This window comes from Canis aureus, chromosome 8 (assembly GCF_053574225.1).
Source record: "Canis aureus isolate CA01 chromosome 8, VMU_Caureus_v.1.0, whole genome shotgun sequence".
Classification (NCBI taxonomy): domain Eukaryota; kingdom Metazoa; phylum Chordata; class Mammalia; order Carnivora; family Canidae; genus Canis; species Canis aureus.
In genome coordinates, this window is record NC_135618.1 from 65,731,276 (window position 1) to 65,751,172 (window position 19,897).

The 19,897-nt window shown below is 43.2% G+C and overlaps 1 protein-coding gene across 4 annotated transcripts in view; it reads right to left on the minus strand.

Moving 5' to 3' along the window:
* Positions 1 to 1,036: 1,036 nt before the first annotated feature.
* The window catches only part of LOC144319508 (RB-associated KRAB zinc finger protein-like), a 28,422-nt gene continuing 9,561 nt past the window's right edge, over positions 1,037 to 19,897 (minus strand). For 3 of the 4 annotated variants that reach the window (XM_077907708.1, XM_077907709.1, XM_077907707.1), the window contains 5 exons: positions 15,689 to 15,815; positions 15,304 to 15,399; positions 10,189 to 10,249; positions 1,842 to 1,978; positions 1,037 to 1,405 (listed from right to left, as the gene is read on the minus strand). In XM_077907708.1, the coding sequence (XP_077763834.1) occupies positions 1,326 to 1,405; positions 1,842 to 1,978; positions 10,189 to 10,249; positions 15,304 to 15,399; positions 15,689 to 15,815 (501 nt within the window). In that variant the 3' untranslated portion in view covers positions 1,037 to 1,325. Of the gene's footprint in view, positions 1,406 to 1,841; positions 1,979 to 2,153; positions 2,343 to 10,188; positions 10,250 to 15,303; positions 15,400 to 15,688; positions 15,816 to 19,897 lie in introns of those variants that run through there. The other variant, XR_013385321.1, reaches the window with a different exon arrangement.

The window sequence follows — 19,897 nt, forward strand, 5'->3', positions numbered from 1 at the left end:
CCGAAGAGCAACCTGAGTCACACTGTGGCTTGAAAATAGGGCACAGCAACCATCCTGCAGGCTCCCCCTGCACCATTAGGGAACCATTTCTTGCTGGTTGATATCTCCATCAGGTATGCTCACGTGGGTCCTTATACAGCTATTCCTCCACTAGCTCTGCACCCTGAGCCCTGCCTGGGCCCAGTTTTTGTTTTTCAATAGGCTCCACATCCAGCATGGAGCCCAATGTGAGGCTTTAACTCACGACCCTGAGATCAAGATCTGAGCTGAGATCAGGAGCCAGATGCTTAACTGGTGCCCCCGAGCCCAGTTTATAATTGCCACCTGATCCACCCATCTGGCCTTATGCCAGGCCCACTCCATCAGCAGTCTTGACCTCTCTGGCCTCCAGCTCAGCCCCCTGCCTGCCCCTTTTTTCTATGTCCCCACGTTTATTTGGCTCCACCATCTACTAAAGGTAGCTGCCACTGTGGGCCAGCTCCTCTGGCTTAGATCAAGCAGGGACCTACCCTCACAGGCTGGAGTATATAGTTGCCCATGCCCATGTTGCCATAGGCCCAGACACACAGACACCAGAACACAGAACCAAAGAGGAATATGTCATCACTTTAACCTCACAACTTAATTTAACAAATAGTGCTTCTTCACCTATGAACAGAGGTAGAGGTCCCCCATGATGAATGACCTATTTCTTTTCACCGACCCATCAACATGTGTTATCTTCAATTTCATCATTAGGACAATAGGACTCTAATATTTTTAAACAGTCCAATGTGATCACCACTTTAGGCAATATTGAAGTTGGAGCTTGGGGCTGGAGCATCAGAGAAGGGGGTCCATCCAGACAGCACGCAGTGGACTCAACTGTGTACATCTATTCTTGTCAACAAAATGTTTTTGAGAACTAAATGTGAGCCACACTCTCTGGTAAGCATCACACACCATGTTGCTGCCACAGGAGCTTGTAAATTAGATGGAAGAAATTATTTTTGGTTGGCTAGGTGATGGGGACTGGCTGTGAAAGAAATAGCACAGCTGGCTGTAAGAAACTTTATTTCTACATGGAGCTGAGGATGGGGGCTGGTAAAGATACATGTCTGTCCCCCGCCAGTGCCCTGGTGCCCACCCCCAGCCCCGACAGCTGCTGATTAGCCTGAAGTAGGTCTTGGGGGTGGGCTGTTTGAGCTGAGGGAGGACCCAGGTCTCCCTTCCAGGTGGGCCCCCTTTAAGAAGCCTGTTGTAGATGGCCTGTAGCCATGGAGGCTTCTCACAGAACTACAGGCCAGCTTCCTGGGCTTTGGGGCTGCACCACCACAGCAGCCACCTCATAACCCAGGAGGACAGCCAGAGTGAGGGACTCGATTTGGGAATGCCCAGGGCGCTCTGTTTCCTCCAGCTTGAGCACCTGGTGAAGGAGAACAGGTTGAGCTCTAGGAGGGGCTTTCTGGTGCTACTGCTACTCTGTGTGGTGGCAGTTCCTGGGGAGGCCTCTAAGCCCCTGGGGCAGAGGGGAAGCTGTCCCTGTCTCACAGCAAGTCCCCTCCAGGCTGGGCTCTTTGTCCCTCCACCCCGTTCCCTGTCCACCCTTTGACCCTAGGGGTCAAACCAGCAGGACCACACTTCCATTTTGTCCCCGGTGCTTATCTCGGTCTCTTGTCTCTATTCCGTCCCGCTTCCTCATCCCTGCCCTTCGTCTGTCCTGTTACATGATCGTATTTCTGTCCCTCAGACCCCCTCTCTCCACCTCTCTCCCCCTTCTTCTGTTCCTCTGACTTCTCTTGCTGTCTGCTCCGCCCTTCTTCTCTCCTTCCACTCCCCAGACCCCAAGAGGCAGTTGCAACCTTGGAGCACGATCTGCAGGCTGTCCTGGCTCCTGGCATCCGGGATGGGAGCGGCAGTGGCGCTGGGGATGGAGACGGCAGGGAACAGCAGCAGCATCAGGACCAGCGGGTGCCACATGGCCCGGCAGGCAGGGCGGCTGGAGAGGCGGCGAGGGACGGGAGATCAGAGGCCCTGCCCTTTGTCCAGGCACCGCCTCCCACTCCGCCCAATCCTCCCTTCACCCCCTTCTGGACGTCCCCTCCCCCTTACCGATGCCAGGCCCACCGCCCCGGGGGCCCGGCCCTCACGCCCGAGCCTCCAACAGTCCTCACCTGCCCGCAGGCCTGCTTGTCTTCCCGCCGCCCTCGTTTCCGCCCACAGCCGGTCGCTGGCTGCCGGATCCCCAAGTGCTATTAGATCCAGACGGTTCTCGTCCGAGCGGCCCCTGAAGCTTCGGACGCCGTCTGCAACCGCAGCCACGCCCCACTACCGACCACGCCCCGCCCCGAGCCACGCCCCGCTTCTGGACACGCCCCCACTGACTGTTACACCCAACCTCCAAAGATCACGCCCCCAGGACAGCCACGCCCCACTCGCTGTTACACACCACCCAATCGTCCTACTATGGCCACACCCTCAAGGTATAACCACACCCACATCCTTTAGCTACACCCCCTGGAGTGGGGACAAGCCTCTGTCCCTGACCACGCCCCGATCACAGCAGGCCACGCCCCAGGCCAGAGCCACACCTCTCCCTGTAGAGCGAGGCCCTGGAGTCACAGGTTTGGGGGCTCTCCTGTGTTCCGCTTGCGAAGCCCACCCAGCGGCTTGGGGTGCCTTTCCTCGCCCTGTGGCTCGGAAGATGTCCAGGGAGCGCGCTGGGCGCCCCTGCGGGGCACCGTCCTGTGCCCATTGTCCCAATGCCGGGACTTTAATTTGTCCAATTTTTCAGTTTAGTCAGAAGGGCAAATCTGGTTCCTATTAACTTCACAACAGCCAAAAACGGAAGATGAGAAATTATTCTGAGTGATTGCCTTGCAAAATTTTATCTTCAGTATCCTTACATCCTTTGATTTTTTTATCTTTTCTGTTTTGAGCACCAGCTGTTCTTTTAAGGTCATTTTGTTTTTTTGCCAGATATATGAAATTAAGTACCCCCCCCCTCAAGTAGTTCCCCCTCTGCACCCAGTTCGGGGACTCCTGTGATCTTGCGGAAACCTCCATCTGTACCCCTTCCTCAGCACATTTCCTCGATTTTGGTTGAGGTGCTCTGCAAACACTGCTTGCCACGCAGTACCTCTCAGCTATCAACCACCGGCTCACCTGAACTACTGAATCTTCTGTTCATATTCAACATTTCACCTCTTTTCCATTCCTACCTCACATTACCAATACACTTTCTTTGAGGATGTTTATCCAGCGGAGGTGTTCAATCTGTTCCTTTTTAGTGGCCGAAGTCTCAGATTTTGCCAGAGCCCCTTTTCTTGCAATCTTGCCCGCAGTTTCGAAAAGCCACTCACACTGTTTCCCAGTGCCCCAAAGCTGGCAAAGCTGGTGTGGACTTCCTGCTTGTCCAGCCGACCAATCATGCTGCAAAAGGATTCTCCTTCCTTTCCAACCACTAAAATAAGCCAAATTTCTTCTGTTGCTGGGAAAGCTTAGTTTTGGGAGGTATGGCATCAGGGTGCTGAATCTTGCATGTGTGTTCCATCTACTCCTCGGTCCTGCTAGGCTGAGGGTTGGTCTGGTGGTACTGAGCTAAGCATTGGCTTTCCTGTTCAAGTCAGCCGGTTGTGTGAATACAGTTCTGGAGCTGTGCCGGGCAGATGCCATATTTGCACCTGTTTCTCTGCTGTCCAGAGGCCACATGTTCTTCCATTGAGAGACCACTGTCCTGTCTTCCCTTGGAGGATTTCTCAGCATTATTTTCACTCCATACTCAGCTCACAAGTGAACAATTCAACTAGCTCCCCAATTTGAAAGGCACTACAGCAATCTGATTTCTTAAACGTGAAAGGCGACTTTTTTTTTTTTTTTTTGTCGTGATTACCTCAGTGGTGACTGGGCAGGGGATAGGGGATTACATATTTGTTGTACTTCTTCAAAGCCTTTGAATAATTTAATTTGGGGAATACTGTAACGCTGTTGTGCGATGGGTCATGCATTCCCTCTCTTTAAAGGACTTAGTTGGATGGACCACAGAACTGGGCATTATTTAGGATGCAGTGAAGAGCAGCGGGTCCTTTCACCCTCGAGTATAAGAGGTCTAGCGTTAACATCTGGCGTATTTAAGAGACTTCAGGGGGAAAAATCTGAAAAGTTTACTGATGCCAAGTTGAGCAGTAGTAAATATGGGGATGGAGGAGGCAACCCCATGATGAAAGAGGCAGGCTCAGGCTGGTATGGAAGGGGAGCCATGGCTGTGCCTGACTCCCCTTAACATGCCTAGTGGTTAAGCCTAGCAGATGGAGAGAACAAACAGGCAGCTGGTGTGGGGGAGCATACCATCAAGCCCCAATCTGCTCCTTTAGCAAGTCATTAATCTGTTTAAACTTCAAGCTTTGCCTAGTATGAGAAAGAGGAAATCAAATCAAGTGCACATAGTCCACTCCATCCCGTGGTCCTTCACCCTTGCTGTGCCCCTGAGCTCAGCCAGCAGTCTTCCCACCCTACCCCACCCCGCGCTCTTTATGACACAAAGCTTGGGCTGATTCTTTCACAAACCCCTGTGCTGTTATTGGAGTATCTCACATTTGCCAAAAGGAAACAGAAGTACTACTTCCCATCGATTCAAAGTCCTCATTATTACTGCATTTACCTCCAAGCAAGTCCTCTCTATGACGGTAATGCAGAAGGCGCATCCCAAATTCAGAATGTGAAAAATCATTTGAGAATATAAAATGTTTACACACATTAGTTCTTTATTGGAAGAGGCAGTTCAGACCCATTTATATATGCAAAAGGATACGATGACAAAATATGTAATGGCCCTGTCACCTTTTCAAATATTTTACTTAAAATATACTTTATATTAAGCTTTAAGGTCACAGTGAAGGAAATCTCTGTAGTTGCCATTAAAACTACTCTAAAGAATATTTCCTGCACAAAATGATGCAGGATTTTAAAATATACATGCAGAAAAAGACATATCTTAAGTGTACAGAACACTCAGATACTCAGCACCCAGATTTAGGAACAGTATTACCAGCACCAGATAAATACCCTCTTTCAGTCTTCTCCACAGCTGACTGCTATCCTGATTTCTAACTGTAAAGACAAGTTTTTCTCTTCTTATATGTTACAGAGTCATGCAGTGTGGATGCTTCTGTGTCTGGCTTCCGTCATTCATCTCTGTGAAACTGAGCTATCACTGCAAATACTTACGGTTCACTTGTTCTCAACACTGTATGTAGTCTTCTGCAATGAAACATACCACTTAGGTTCATTCATTCTACAGCATGCATGCCTTCAGAGAATTCTGGTCTGTGCAGTTTTAGGCCATGAATATTCTAGCATGTCCCTTGGTTGATATAAGTGCACCTATCTGCTAGGTTTGTGTTAAAAGGGTATATGCACGTTCAAAGTGCCAGCTTTCCAAAATGGTCAAACTAGCTGGCAATACCTCCAGTAGGGTAGGCTTCCTGCTGCTTACATCCTTGCCAAAACTTCTTTTTCATGATTTTCATTTTAACCGTATCAGTGGGCGGGTGGTAGTACCACATAGTGTTTTAAATTTGCATTTCCCTGATTACTAACAAAAATAACATACCTTTTTGTGTTTACTGGCTATCTAGATATTCCCTTTTGTTAAGTGGATGTCCCAATCTTTTGCCCATTTTCTATTTTTTTCTTGTTGATTTGTAACTGTTCTTTTTCAATTTTTAGATCCAGGGCTGGAAACTGTGGCCTTCGGGCCAAATCCAGACTGTTGCCTGTGTTTGTGAATAAAGTTTTATTGAAACACAGACATGTTCACAGAGACTACCTAGCTCACAAGTCCCAAGTACTTACTATCTGGCCCCTTCCAAAAATGATCACCAACTCCTCCTCTACACTCAAGTCTGCTGTCAGATACATGAGTTGCAAGTACCTTCTCCCCGTTTCTTGCCTATTTGCTTTCTTAATGGGGTCCTTTTGACAAACATAAGTTCCAAAAAATTAATATATCCAAACTAACTGGTTTTATTTTATAGTTTAGTGATGGGAGGGGGTCTTAAGAAAAATTTCCTTACTATAAGGTTACATACAGCCTAAGTTTTCTTCTGAAAGCTTTATTTTACATGCCATATTCAGATCTGTAATCCATCTCAATCCATTTTTTCTATTAAACAGTACCTTTTCCATTACACTGCATTATCATCTTCATCAAAAAACAAGTGACTGTATTATATATGGGTGTTTCTGGAATCTTTATTCTGTCCCAATAGTCAATTTATCTCTGTACCAATACCACACAATTATAACTTCTGCAGCTTTAGGACAGGCCTTCCTTGATATCTGACAATGTAAGTTTTCACTCCACCTATTCCAGACAATAGCCTGGACTATTACTGGTCTTCTGAATTTTCATTTGAATTTTAGAGTTAGCTTACTTTTGATTAACTTACTAAGACTTTTAAGATTGCTCTGAACATGTGAATTAATTTTGGGGAAAATTGGTATCTTTTTAAGACCGTGCTGGAGGTCAGGAACTAGATATATCTCTGAGTTCTGCGAATTATTTTTCTGGACACTATTCTTAAAAATATGGTGTTAGGTCATTTTCCCTCGAGGCACTTGAGGATTTTGATGCTACTGTAAGTGGCATTGCTTTTAAGATGTTCATTTTTTTTATGTTCACTGCTGGTATACTAAAAAGCTATTTTTGCATAATAAGCTTGTATGTAGGGACCTTGCTAAATTTATTAATTCTAACTATCTGTGCATTCCTCAGAACTTTCAATGTACAAAATCATGTCAAATGAAAATAAAAGTTTTCCTTCTTTCTAATCCTTACTGTTTAACTATTTTTCTTCCCTTATTCTCCTGGCTAGGTCCTTTTGCAGAATACTGAATATAATTAGTGACAGGAGATACCCTTTTTAATCTTTTTTTCATTTTTGCAACCTGGAGAAAACTTTCAATATTTTAGTATTAGATATGCTGGTGCTTGTAGTTTTAAATACTTTTCATCCAGGTAGAGAAGTTCTTTTCAAATTCATAGCTTATGAGGAACACAAATGGATGTTAACCTTACCACGTGACTTCTTTGCATCTTAGATTACTTGCTTCCATGTGATGTAGTCCAGTGATTAATTTTTGATTTTTAAATGACCCTTACATTCCTTGGCCCAGAACTAAGTCATGTGACCATATAAACAATTACTGGCAACTGGAGTGGAATTATCATGATTGGTTCAGATGAATCTGTCATGTGAGGAAATGGTGGACAAACTCTTCCAGAGAGGAATAAGGGGAGAAAGGACACTGAGTTAAGGACACTGCTAGAAACTTGTATTTGTTCCAAAATACTGGGAATGAGGGACAGTGCACACAAAAATGACATAATATTCATGTCAAATAAAAGGAGAGATGACGTTTCTGAAAGACATTGTATTGGCATACTGTGCACTTAAACCTATTGATTAGACAAGTGGAGTGGCATGAGAGTTGTGTGTATTCTACAGATAACAATGTGGATGCTGCCTTCTACTGACCCAGACTTAACTCCAAGTCATCTATGCATAGTTTATGAAAATAGTGTTTTAAAAATCTTTTTTGCTCAAATGTAGTTGAAATCACTATAAAACCCACAGCTTAGGTTTTATTGATGGGGCATTCACTAGAAACTCATTTGTCAATGCCTCCCAATAGAAAATCATGTATTTAATTATCCAGTATCTAGCAAATGTCTCACCAAAAACATATAGCCTGTATTAGTACACTTTGCCACCTTAAGACTCAAATTAGAATACTGCCTTTTCCCAAAAATTCAACCCCAAATTTGCATAGAATTGCTGTTAGACCATATTTTTAAAACATGATAGAAACTGCCATATATGTGTTTAATGCTACTGTCCTCATTTTAAACTCCTGATGATTCCAAAACTTCATTTTATACAATTGTTTATTCAGAGCTGAGAGCTTCTGATAGTTTTCCTATAAACACTGGAATTTACATCAGAAATATGGCTTTTAGTATAACAATTTCCAAGACAATATGTTTTCCCACATTCATCACTCTGACAGATCTTGCCTTGGTATGATTCCCTGATATGTAAATACAATTTGAATTCCAAAATAAATATTAAATATTCATCAAGTTTCACTCCTGTATAAATTATCTTGTGCCCAATGGGTTGTAGGACCTTGCTGAAGGCTTTGCTTCTTCTTGCATTCCTAGGGATTCCTTTCTGTGAGAAATCAGGTGGTGATGAATCTAATGCCTAAATGGTTTTCCCCATTCAGAAACACGAACTCTCAATGACATCCAACTCCCTATTAGATTTCGTCATACTCAGAGGGTTTTGGCTTCACAGGAGATTCTCTACATCCAGTACATTCACATTACCTCTCCTGTGAATTCTCTGATGGCTATTGAAGGCTGACCTGTGGTGGAATTTTTTCCCACACTCATTACATTCATAGGGTTTCTCTCCTGAATGAGTCCTATAGTGTACAGTGAGGTATGACTTCTGAGAAAAGACTTTTCCACATTCATTACATTCATAGGGCTTCTCTCCTGAATGGCTTCTATAGTGTACAGTGAGGTTTGACATCCGAGAGAAGACTTTCCCACATTTACTACATTCATAGGGCTTCTCTCCCGAATGGATTCGGTGGTGGATGGTAAGATAGGACTTCTGAGAGAAGAACTTCCCACATTCATAACACTCATAGGGCTTCTCGCCTGTGTGCACTCTTTGATGTCTGAAGAGGGATGAATTATGGGAGAAGGTTTTCCCACATTCACTGCACCCATAGGGTTTCTCTTCAGAATGACTCCTGTAATGTATTGTGTAGTAAGACAACTCAGAAAATAATTTTCCACAGATGTTACATTCATAGGATTTCTCCCCTTTTGGAAGCGACTGGTGCCCATTGAAGGTTGAACTGTCAAGGAAGATTTTCCCACACTCATTACATTCATAGGGTTTGTCTCCCAAAGGAGCTGTAGGATGGTCAGTGAGATATGAGAACTGAGAGAGTTTCCCGCATTCACTACATTCGTGGGGTTTCTCATCTGTGTGTACCTTCCGATGTCTAATGAAGGCTGAATTTAAATTGAAGGTTTTCCCACACTCGTTACATTCATAGGGTTTCTCTTCTAAGTGACTTCTGTAATGTATAGTGAGGTATGACACTCGAGAGAAGAACTTCCCACATTCACTGCACTGATAGGGTTTCTCTCCTGTGTGTGTCCTCTGATGTGTAATGAGGGTAGATTTTCGGTAGTAGGATTTCCCACATTCATTACATTTGTAAAGTTTCTCTCCTGTATGCGTTCTTTGATGGTCACTGAGGGCAGACTTGCGGGAAAAGGATTTCCCACATTCGTTACAAGGATAGGGTCTTTCTCCTGAATGATTCCTCTGGTGTAGGGTGAGATGGGTCTTCTGGCAGAAGGTTTTCCCACATTCATTACATTCGTAGGGCTTCTCACCTGAATGAGTTCTCAAGTGTTGGGTGAGATGTAACTTCTGACAGAAGGTTTTCCCACATTCGTTACATTTATAGGGCTTCTCCTCTAAGTGTGATCTCCGATGGACAGTGAGAGTCCCCTTTTGACTGAAGGATTTCCCACAAACATTACATTCATAAGGTTTCTCCCCTGTATGGGCCCTTTGATGTATGATTAATTTTGACTTTTTACAGAAGGATTTTCCACATTCGCTGCATTCAAAGGGCTTCAATTCCATCTGTGATCTCTGGTATACATTAAAACTTGACATCTGGATGAAGTCTGACCCAGAGTCATTCCATTCATAGGGCTTTTCCCCTATATAAGCTCTCTTATGAGCAAGGAAAACAGCTTCATTGTCTAAGGCTTCCATGCATTCATTATATTCAAAGGGTTTCTCCAAAATATTAATTTTCTGAAGAATACTTTCTTCATTTTGAGAATAGCTTTCCCCATTTTGATTACATTCATAGGGTTTCCCTCCATGGTACATCTTCCCGCATTCACTACACTCATCAGGTTTCTTTCTTGCATAGCTTCCATCACTAATAATTAATTCTGAAGTAGATTCTAAATTCTTTCCACATGAGACACAAGTATGAGATATTATGCTTGAAGGAACAAGGCTTGTTTCCACATTATATGTTTTATCAAATACATTCTCTCTCTCTTCAATCAGGGTTCTGTCATTGACAGAAATAGCTTGCCTTGAATGTTCTTCTTCATTTCCTGGGATTCTCTCTATCAGGTCATCAACCTTCCAGACTTCTACAAAGGAATAAAATTAAACAAATCTTGAGAATCTGAACACACAGGTATCAAATGGGAGTGTTACTCAAGTGCCCTACTGTGGAGCTGACTCTGGCTTTACAGCCAATCTCCACAAATAAAAATCATCACAAGTATACAGACCCCCTTTCCCCTTGATTTGTCACATAAGACAGACCCCCCCACACACATGGGAGTGGGGTGGGGTAGGCACAGGGAATGGATGACGGGGGACAGGACTCAGCACTAGAGAAAAAAAGGGATAGTAAACTCACACTGAACACAAGTACCTTTGTTACTTCACAAACATGTTCAAAACTGGTAGAAAAGGTGAAATAAACCCAAGAACTGGTGAGCAGAGGGCAACATCACTGTAAGAGCACAGATTAAGGCAGAAATGGGAGGTCTCTTGACTACGTCAGTTCAGCGAGAGAGCAAGAGCAATTGATGCATGAATGTTCAAAGAAAACATCCAAGTATGGATTACACTGGCAGTAAGAGATAGCAATTATATTAAACTGTGAAGTACTACTTCATACTAAGATTACTATGATGACATCCTCACTGGCCCACACCCTTCAAAATCTGTCTTTCTATTCTGCACATAAATCCAAATAAACATTTTACAAATTCCTATCTCCTCATCTTTAGAGATAATCCTACAACCAGGGCTCCAACTCCCCAGTCCTTGTTCACATTTACCTGGAAGCAGATATCTAGGCATATAAATATCCAAAGGAAATGTAAGATGGGACCAGATGACAAGAGACCAAGCCACTAACATCAGCTTTCAGAAGTGTTCCCATGGCTGACTCAACCCTAACTGCACCTGTTTGCACAACAGAGTAGGTGGCTAAAAGAGCAGAGATGAGGCTACCTCGATTCAGATCCATCTCCAATGTACTACTGGCTGGGTCTTGAGCAAGTTATTTAACTGTGCTGCAGCTTCACACAGCTGAAATGTGCCCAAAATACAGCACTGGGAAAGGACCAACTGAGTGCATGTAAATCTCTCAGAACAGTATATGATACAAAACAAACACCATCGATTTTCTTTCAATTTGCTGACTTAAATTTCATATCAGTCACATCACAACACTGAGTCCTGAAAACCAGCAAGAGTTCCCATAGGTGCAGATTTTGTTTAGTGTAAAACCTTAAATCACAGATTTCTAAAGCTGCCCCTACAGGATTAACTTTTATTTCTATGTCTCTCACAAATTTTTGGAGCCTCAGAGCTACTGTTAGCTGTCTTCATCCACAATCAGTGCAACACCAACTGTTCTGTGCTCAAAAATTTACACTACTCCTGGGCCCCAAAGTTCCTAATACCAACAGGAAAACAAAAAAACAAAAACAAAAACAAAAAGAACAACAACAAAAAAACAGAAGTTATCATTTACCAGTAAGATTTTTCATTACCTGGACTCACAAATATATTCAAACTATCATTTCACCAATCTTCCAAAATACCTTCTGCTACAGGAAGCCAGGCTATGCCCATTTATTTCCAACCACCAGCCTGTACTCATGCTCTTATTCACCAATATGGCTTCCAGCAGTAGCTATACTTAACATCTGTTTATAGTTCAGGGGAAGCTTTAAAAGATTTATCAAATCACTTCTTACCCATTTAACTTCCATTAATTTTTAAAATAGCATGATTACAAAATTGCATGTAACACATACTTGAAAGTAAGTACTCTATATGAAAGCTCCATCTGAACAACCCAGGCAGCCATGTTCCCCTTTCCTAACTAAACCCGGTATCTGAGAAGGGTATGGCTACATTTCCTAGTTTTCCTGGACTCTGTGATTAGAAGCTAAAGTACTTCCTAACTGATCAAATGGGGTGCTTTCAGGTACCACCTTAACCCTGTTTTTTTGGGTTTTTTTTAAGATTTTATTTATTTATTCATGAGGGACAGAGAGAGAGGCAGAGACATAGGCAGAGGGAGAAGCAGGCTCCCTGCAGGGAGCCCAATGCATGATTCGATCCCCAGATCCCCAGACCCTGGATAGTCTGGATCACGCCCAGAGCTGAAGGCAGACACTCAACTGCTGAGCCACCCAGGCATCCCCACCATCCCCATTTTATCAAATCCCCAGTTGAGGATAAATTATGTCTCAACCGATCAGTAATAAAGGGCTTTCATCCCTAGGTTTTCAGTCTGTGAAAAATCTACAGAATGCCTTCAATATGTCACATATCAAAGCAGAGTGAAAAGATCCTTACTCTTTGGGAGACTTTAATTCAGGTAGAGAAAGGCTCAAGTAACAAATACACAATCATATCTAACTTTTGTGGTAACTGTGAAATGCGGATCAAGAGAAGGAAGAGACAAATGTGGTGAATGAGTAATTAAGGAAAGCTTAAATAAGAGGTGAACTTTTTTTTTTTAGAGGTGAACTTTTAAGGGTAAAGTTCTAGAGGTTCTATTGCACAATAATGTGAATATAGTTAATTATCTTTGAACTGTATGCTTAAAAATGTTAAAATGGTAAATTTTGTTATGCATCTGTGTTTTTCTGAGCCTTGATATTTCTTTTGGGGTAGGTTTTTAAATTTTTTAAATTTATTTTTCAAATTCAAATATAATTAACATACAGTGTTATATTAATTTCAAGTATATATTGTTATCTCTTTATAAGTACAAAAAAAGAAGGAAAGAAATCAATTTGAGTAAGAAAAGTGCCTGTGGAGGGACTATGATAGTCTTGAAATCTAGACAAAATGGGATTTAACAAGAGTCTGGGGAAACAGGACATGAATTTTGATGGGCAACATCGCATCATATTGGTTGGGACCTGAGAAGAGAATACAAATTCTATTTCAGAAGACACAGAAGAAAGACAGGCTCATCCTGTCAGCCCAGTGTTAAATCAAGTGGATATTTCAGATGAACAGCCTTTGCAATTTTCAACTAGGATTCACTGTAATCCAGGTATGAGAAAATATCCTTTACGCTGATGTCAGAAGAAATTAAGAATATGCAGGAACTTTTTAAAGCATTTCACAAAAGATAAGAAACAGCAACCTTTTTAAGGGACCTGAAGAAAACTAAAGAACGGAAAACAGGCTCCTTTCCTCTATTAGTTGTTTGAAGCTCAGAGGTCATCATGAATGACCCACGAACTATACCATCCAGGAAGTTCACAACCGAGAGACAACTTCAGGAGACACAAATGATCACTGATGTTCTTCGTCCCAGGAAGGCCACAGTAATTTGGGAACAACTAGCCACAGCGTACAAGACCACAGCACGCGTCAGCTTTTTATTTGGAATAGGAAATTCTGGTGGTGGCAAGACAACAGGCTTTGGCATGATCTAGGATTCCTTGGATTATACCAAAAAAAGGGAACCAAATACAGACTCACAAGACATGGCTTATACAAGAAGAAAAAGACCTTCAGGAAACACTGAGAGGAACGCAAGAGCAGGACGAAGAAAAGTCAGGGGGACTGCTGGCAAATGGTGAGCCTGAGACTGGAAGACAGAAGTAATGACTCTGCAGTGACTTTATCTGAAGTGATTGTGAGGATTTTTCATGAGGATCAATACACACTCAGAACTTTTCAAAAAGGAATGGCCAACGGGGTCCTGGGGGCTAACCTCACTTATGAGTGAACACTCCCTGCATATCCCTGGTGGCTGCAGGCGTGGGAACACAAAGGAATGCAGGGGGAAAAGAAGAAGGCCTCACTCATTGCCGCTCTGCCACACCGAAACCGCTTAAAGCACAAAGCTGAACAAAAATCAAGATGGTTGCACCGATGCTGCAGCAAAGCTGGATTTTATGTTTTAATTTTTTTTTTTTTTTAATTTTGTAAAAGATTTTATTTATTTATTCATGAGCGACACAGAGAGAGAGAGGCAGAGACACAGGCAGAGGGAGAAGCAGAGTCCATTCAGGGAGCCTGATGTGGAACTTGATCCCAGACTCCAGGATCATGCCCTGGGCCAAAAGGAAGGGGCTCAACTGCTGAGCCACCCAGGCATCCCAAAGCTGGATTTTAAAGTACGCTTTTCTCTCACTCCTGCAAACCTTCCTCACCATCCTTCTTAGCTTGTGGTCTCAGGACCTGGCTCCACCCTGAAAACAACTGCTAAGGCTGGCAGCATATAGACAATTCCTGTGAAACCGGCTAGATCCTCTATTTCCCTATAACCCCCCACCTCAAACCCCTTCCTCGCAGTTTGTGAAGGCCACATCCCACTGCAGCCTCCTCTGCCTGACAAAGCAACAAGCTCTTTATTATTATTTTTTAAAAGATTTTATTTATTTTTTCATGAGAGACAGAGAGAGAGAGAAGCGGAGACATAGGCAGAGGGAGAAGCAGTCTCCTCACAGGGAGCCCGATGTGGGACTTGATCCAGAAACCGGGATTACACCCTAAGCCAAAGGCAGACGCTCAACCGCTGAGCCACCCAGCTGTCCCAGCAACAAAGCTCTTATTCCTCTTTATCCCCAACTGTCTTCAAGTTATATTTGGGCTCCGAAGCACGGGGGGCCAGTTTTCAACATCATCACCACGGGAGGACTGGCTTAGAGGCCTGTACTCATCACTGCCCAACAGCACACAGATGCACCCATGGCACGGCAGTGGCCGCCCTCCGCCCTCAACCAGCTCAGGGCGGGGACAGGTTTTGGTATCTGAGTGGTACTTGGCACAGAGAAGGGAGTGAAAACAGGCAGAAAACCAGCCTGAGGCACTTCACAGCAAAGAAGAATGAAAATGGAAGACAAAAAGAATGAATGAGAAAGCCTCAAGTTCATTTTTCTCTTAGACTTCTGAATGCCTGCAAACAACGGAATTCTGTACTCTCACGAGTAGGTGAGTTACTAAGAACGCAGGAGGAAGTGACTGGATCCTTGGCATTAGCTGGCACGGAAAATGCCTTCAGGTGTACATCAAATGTAAAATCAGGAGAACAGCCTGCCTGCTGCACTGGAGGGAGCAACGTGCTGCCTGTGCCCTGGGATGTGTCGCTGAAGCACGAGAGGCAGAGGCTCGGGGTGACCATGTTCACAACAATACCATGCTAACTTACCCAGATGACTCTGACATGGCAGTTCACCTTCAGCTACCCATGGCTCCTCTCCCTGTTCCAATTTGAGGATCACTTTCGGTTTGGTGCTGTCATACCCTGTGAGAAACAGAGGCAGACTCAGATGGGCTGCTGGGCTCTCTGAACTCTGAGTCTGAGATCCTGTCCCAGAGGCCTAGAGGCTACAGGATAAAATGGGCCGGTTTCGCACCTTTGCAAAGTCAGAATGCTTCAATGGAGGCAAACATACAAATACCCTATCTGGTGCCCAAAAGGAGTGAAAAGGTCCTATCACTTATTTCTTCAAACCTGAGGGAAAAATTAAATAGGCAGTTGCCCCTCATACCCCACCCCCGGGGCAGCAACCCAGACAGCAAGCTCTTCTCACCCACGGAGACGAGATGGCTGTAGTTCTCCAGCATCACATCCCTGTAGATGGTCTTCTCATTGGGCTCCAGCTGCTGCCACTCCTCCTGGGTGAAGTCCACAGCCACGTCCCTGAACGACACTGGCCCCTGTAATGGCATTGCGTTGGAAATAGTAACATGGAAGAGGTGTGCGTGCATAGGAGCTTACCAAGTTCACTGATAAAGCCACCTGTAAACATTGAAAACCTGACTGTATGTTAGACCCTGGAATGAAAACAAACCACAGTGGAAACACACTGCCTCTTGGTTTTCACATGACCCGTAAGAAACCAAACCCCCAAACCAGAAAACCAGAGTTCTTGTTGGTTCAGTTCCAGAGTTTTGCAACTGAACTGAGTTCTGGGGGACATTAAGATGAATAAAATAGCATTCCTGCCCTCAGTAAGCTTCTGGTCTGGCAAGGAAACACAACATGGATAAACAGGCATTTGATCCCTGGACCTTCCCTTCAGCCACCTTTGATGGGGGTCTGCTGTAGGACTGAGGGGGAAAGAAGATGCAGAGGTGTGAACATACCAATGGCAGGAACAGTGGCAGCAGCGACACTGAAGGGGCTGGTAGGAGGAAGAGGGCGGCGGGACCCTTTCTTAGGGGCAGCTCTCTACAGTACAAGATGATTCTCATTCAGGAGAATAAACTGCACAGTTACCTCCCTGCTCCCAAAACAAAACCAAACCCCCTAAAAGTCCAATTTGAAGAAATACAAAAACAGAATCTTGGAACACGAAGGCTGTTCCCTGGGCAGGAATTTCTCTGAGGAGACTCCTGACACAAGGAGTTGAGGAGAAGACGAAAACCCGGAGCTGCTGAAGGCAGGGCTTTACACTCAGCACACACTGGGCGCCAGCAAGAGTGGACTGCGGGCTGCCCTTGAGAATCCCAGGCCCATCAAGAGGGCCCAGAGTCCCTGCTGGCAGCCGAGGTGAAGAGCAAGTAACCACAGGAGCACCTGAGGAGCCAGAGCAGCTCCATTTTTGGTACCCAGAGCAGCCAGATGACAGTTGGCTGTGAAAACCTCTTGGCCGTGGACACCGCGGCCATACACATGGAAGAGTGCAACATACTTCAGGCCTCCACATGGAGGTGGTGGTCACACATTCACTGGCCAAATAGACTTCAGTCTGTGATAAATGTTAAACCGGAAGGAATATGGGTGCAATCCAAGAGTGTCTTGGGCAAACCAGGACACACACATTAACTCCATCTGTGTTGAATGGGTGATCTTCCTGAAGGCAGCTCTCAGAGAACTACACTCAGAGGAAAGCGACTCAACCGACTTAACCGTGTCTCCCAACTTTTGACCGGTTCAAAACAGGGGTGGTGCCTACAGATTCTGTGCCTAAGGAGACACAATCCACAGAAGAAAAAGATAACCTAGAAAATGGGAAAAATATCTGCCAACTATGTATTTGGTAAGGGATTCATACCACAATATAGAGAGAACTCCTAAAGCCCAACAACAGATACCTACATGATTCAAAATGGGCATAAGACCTGAACAGACATTTCTCAAAGACAACACATAGGTGTCCAATAAGCACGTGGGAAAATCCTCCACATCACTAGTCATGAGGGAAATGCAAATCAAAGCCACAATGAGTTACCACCTGCCATCTCTTAAGATGTCTAATACCAGAAAGCCAGGAAATAACACATGTTGGAGAAATTAGAACCCTCGTACACTGTTGGTGGAATGCAAACTGATGCAGCCACTGTAGGCATGAGAGCTCCTCAAAAATTAAAGATAAAATTACCATATGATCCAGCAATTCCACTTTTGGGTATATACTTAAAAGAACTGAAAGCAGGGTCTCAAACGTATTTATACACCCATGCTTGTTGCAGCATTATTCACAACAGCCAAAATGCAAAAGTAATCCAAGTGTCCATCAACATATCAAGAGACAAGTAACACGTGGTCTTTATGTACAATGGAGTAAAATCCAGCCTTAAAAAGGAAGAAGATTCTAGCACCGGCTACATAATCCTCAGTGAAATAAACCAGTTACAAAAAGACAAATACTACATGATTCCATTTAGGTGAGGTACTTAGAGCAGTCATAATCATAGCTACATAATGTACAATGGTTGCCAGGGGCGAGGCGAGGCAGGGTGGGAAGTTAATTATTTAATGGAGACAGAGTTCCAGTTTTGCAAGATGAGAACGTTTTCCATATTGATGGTGGTGATGGTTGCACAACAATGTGAATGTACTTAATGCCATGAACTGTATGTTGTAAAATAGTTAAAATAGTAAACTTTACATAATGTGTAATTTACAATAAAAAAAAAACGGAAGAGGGATCCCTGGGTGGCACAGCGGTTTGGCGCCTGCCTTTGGCCTAGGGCACGATCCTGGAGACCTGGGATCGAATCCCACGTCGGGCTCCCAGTGCATGGAGCCTGCTTCTCCCTCTGCCTATGTCTCTGCCTCTCTCTCTCTCTCTCTCTCTCTCTCTGTGACTATCATAAATAAATAAAAATTAAAAAAAAAAAAAAAAAAAAACGGAAGAAAAAAGCTGAAGTGATGTCTATCTAAATATATTTCCCTAATCCATTAACTTCCAGAGCTCTGCAGTCATCCCCTCCATAAAGAAAAGAGCGAAAAGGGGTCATTATTTGAGTATATTCATGTTAGCTAGTAGTAATTTTTCTCTCAAAAACTGAAAAAATCAAGAATCATCAGCTAATTGAGGAAAACAGTGTAAATAAAAGATAAGCACCAAGATGAGCAGCTCAACAATGATAGAATCAATTTCATAAAGAAAACAACTTACATTTTTTCTAACGATTTACATTTTTCAATAAATTAAGAAGGATACTTCTTCCATAAAAGGAGAACATTCTCCCAAAAGCAGTCAGCAAAGATTACTTAGAAATTAAAGATTAAATAATTTAAATTAAATTATTGAATTTTTTAAAACTCCCAAGAGGCTTAAATAACAAACGAGACACAGAATATGCAATTTAGGAAATCTCTCAGATAACAAGAAATTGAAATGATGGAAAAAGAGCTTGAGATACAAACGCCATATGTGATAGGTTCAAGTTTTCAGAAAGAGAAAACAAGAAGGATGGACACAAAGAATCAAAGACAGAATGGTAAATGATACCTGAGCTGAAGGATAGCATAAGCCTTCACTTCACAAGGGGCCATCCAATTTGCAAACAAGAATATTGGGGGGGAAATACAGATCTAGAAATTTCCTCATAAAATGCCCAAAACCAAAAAATAAAGGAAAAACTTCTAAAAGTTACAGGTGGGGAAAAAATCACCCCTCTAACTGCCTTGGTAGTTAAAAAAACAACCCTGGTAACCCATTCTACTTCTCACCTGAAAAAAAACCCTTGGACAACTGCCTATGACTTGTGAAAGAAAAAAGATTTTGACCCAGAATTGCACAGCAACCCAAGCTATCATTTCAGCCCATGAACATTAGACACTTTCAGGAAAGCAAGGCAATTTATTATCAAAGGAAACACTTCTCTCAAAGTGTTCAAGATATATGCCATTCTAATATGGTTAAGAAAATACTTTTTCCTCCACAAAGATGCTGAAAAAACCTTTAACAATATTCAAAATACATACGTGATTTAAAAAAACCTTCAAGAAAACAGGAATGGATACTTCACTAGCACAAATATACGTATATACACACACTCTTATATCCTACCTAATACGCATAGTATGAGTGATACACATAGACATCTCAATCACATGCAAGCACATTTATGTGTTAGGTTATATGCTCAGGTATATTTATGCAGTCCTCTCAGTTCTAAAGTCAGAGTTTTACTTAATGGACAAACACTAGAAGCATTCCCAGCAAGACCTGGAACAGGACAAAATGCTCACCATCTCCAGCTGGAAAAAACAATTAGAGGCATACTAATCAATAGAGAAAGAATAAAACCATTTCTATTTGCAGGTGATATACTATATCCAGAAAACTCAGAGAATCAACAACAAAACCAACTCAATAAAAGAATATTATTAGGTAAGAGAATACAAAAATCAACACATATAAAGCAACAGCCTGGCTGGCTCAGCTGGAAGAGCATAAGACTCTTGATCTTGGGGTCGTAAGTTTTCGCCTCATGTTGGATGTAGAGATCACTTAACTTAAACACAAGGAAGAAAAAGAAAATCATTAAAAAAAACACACACA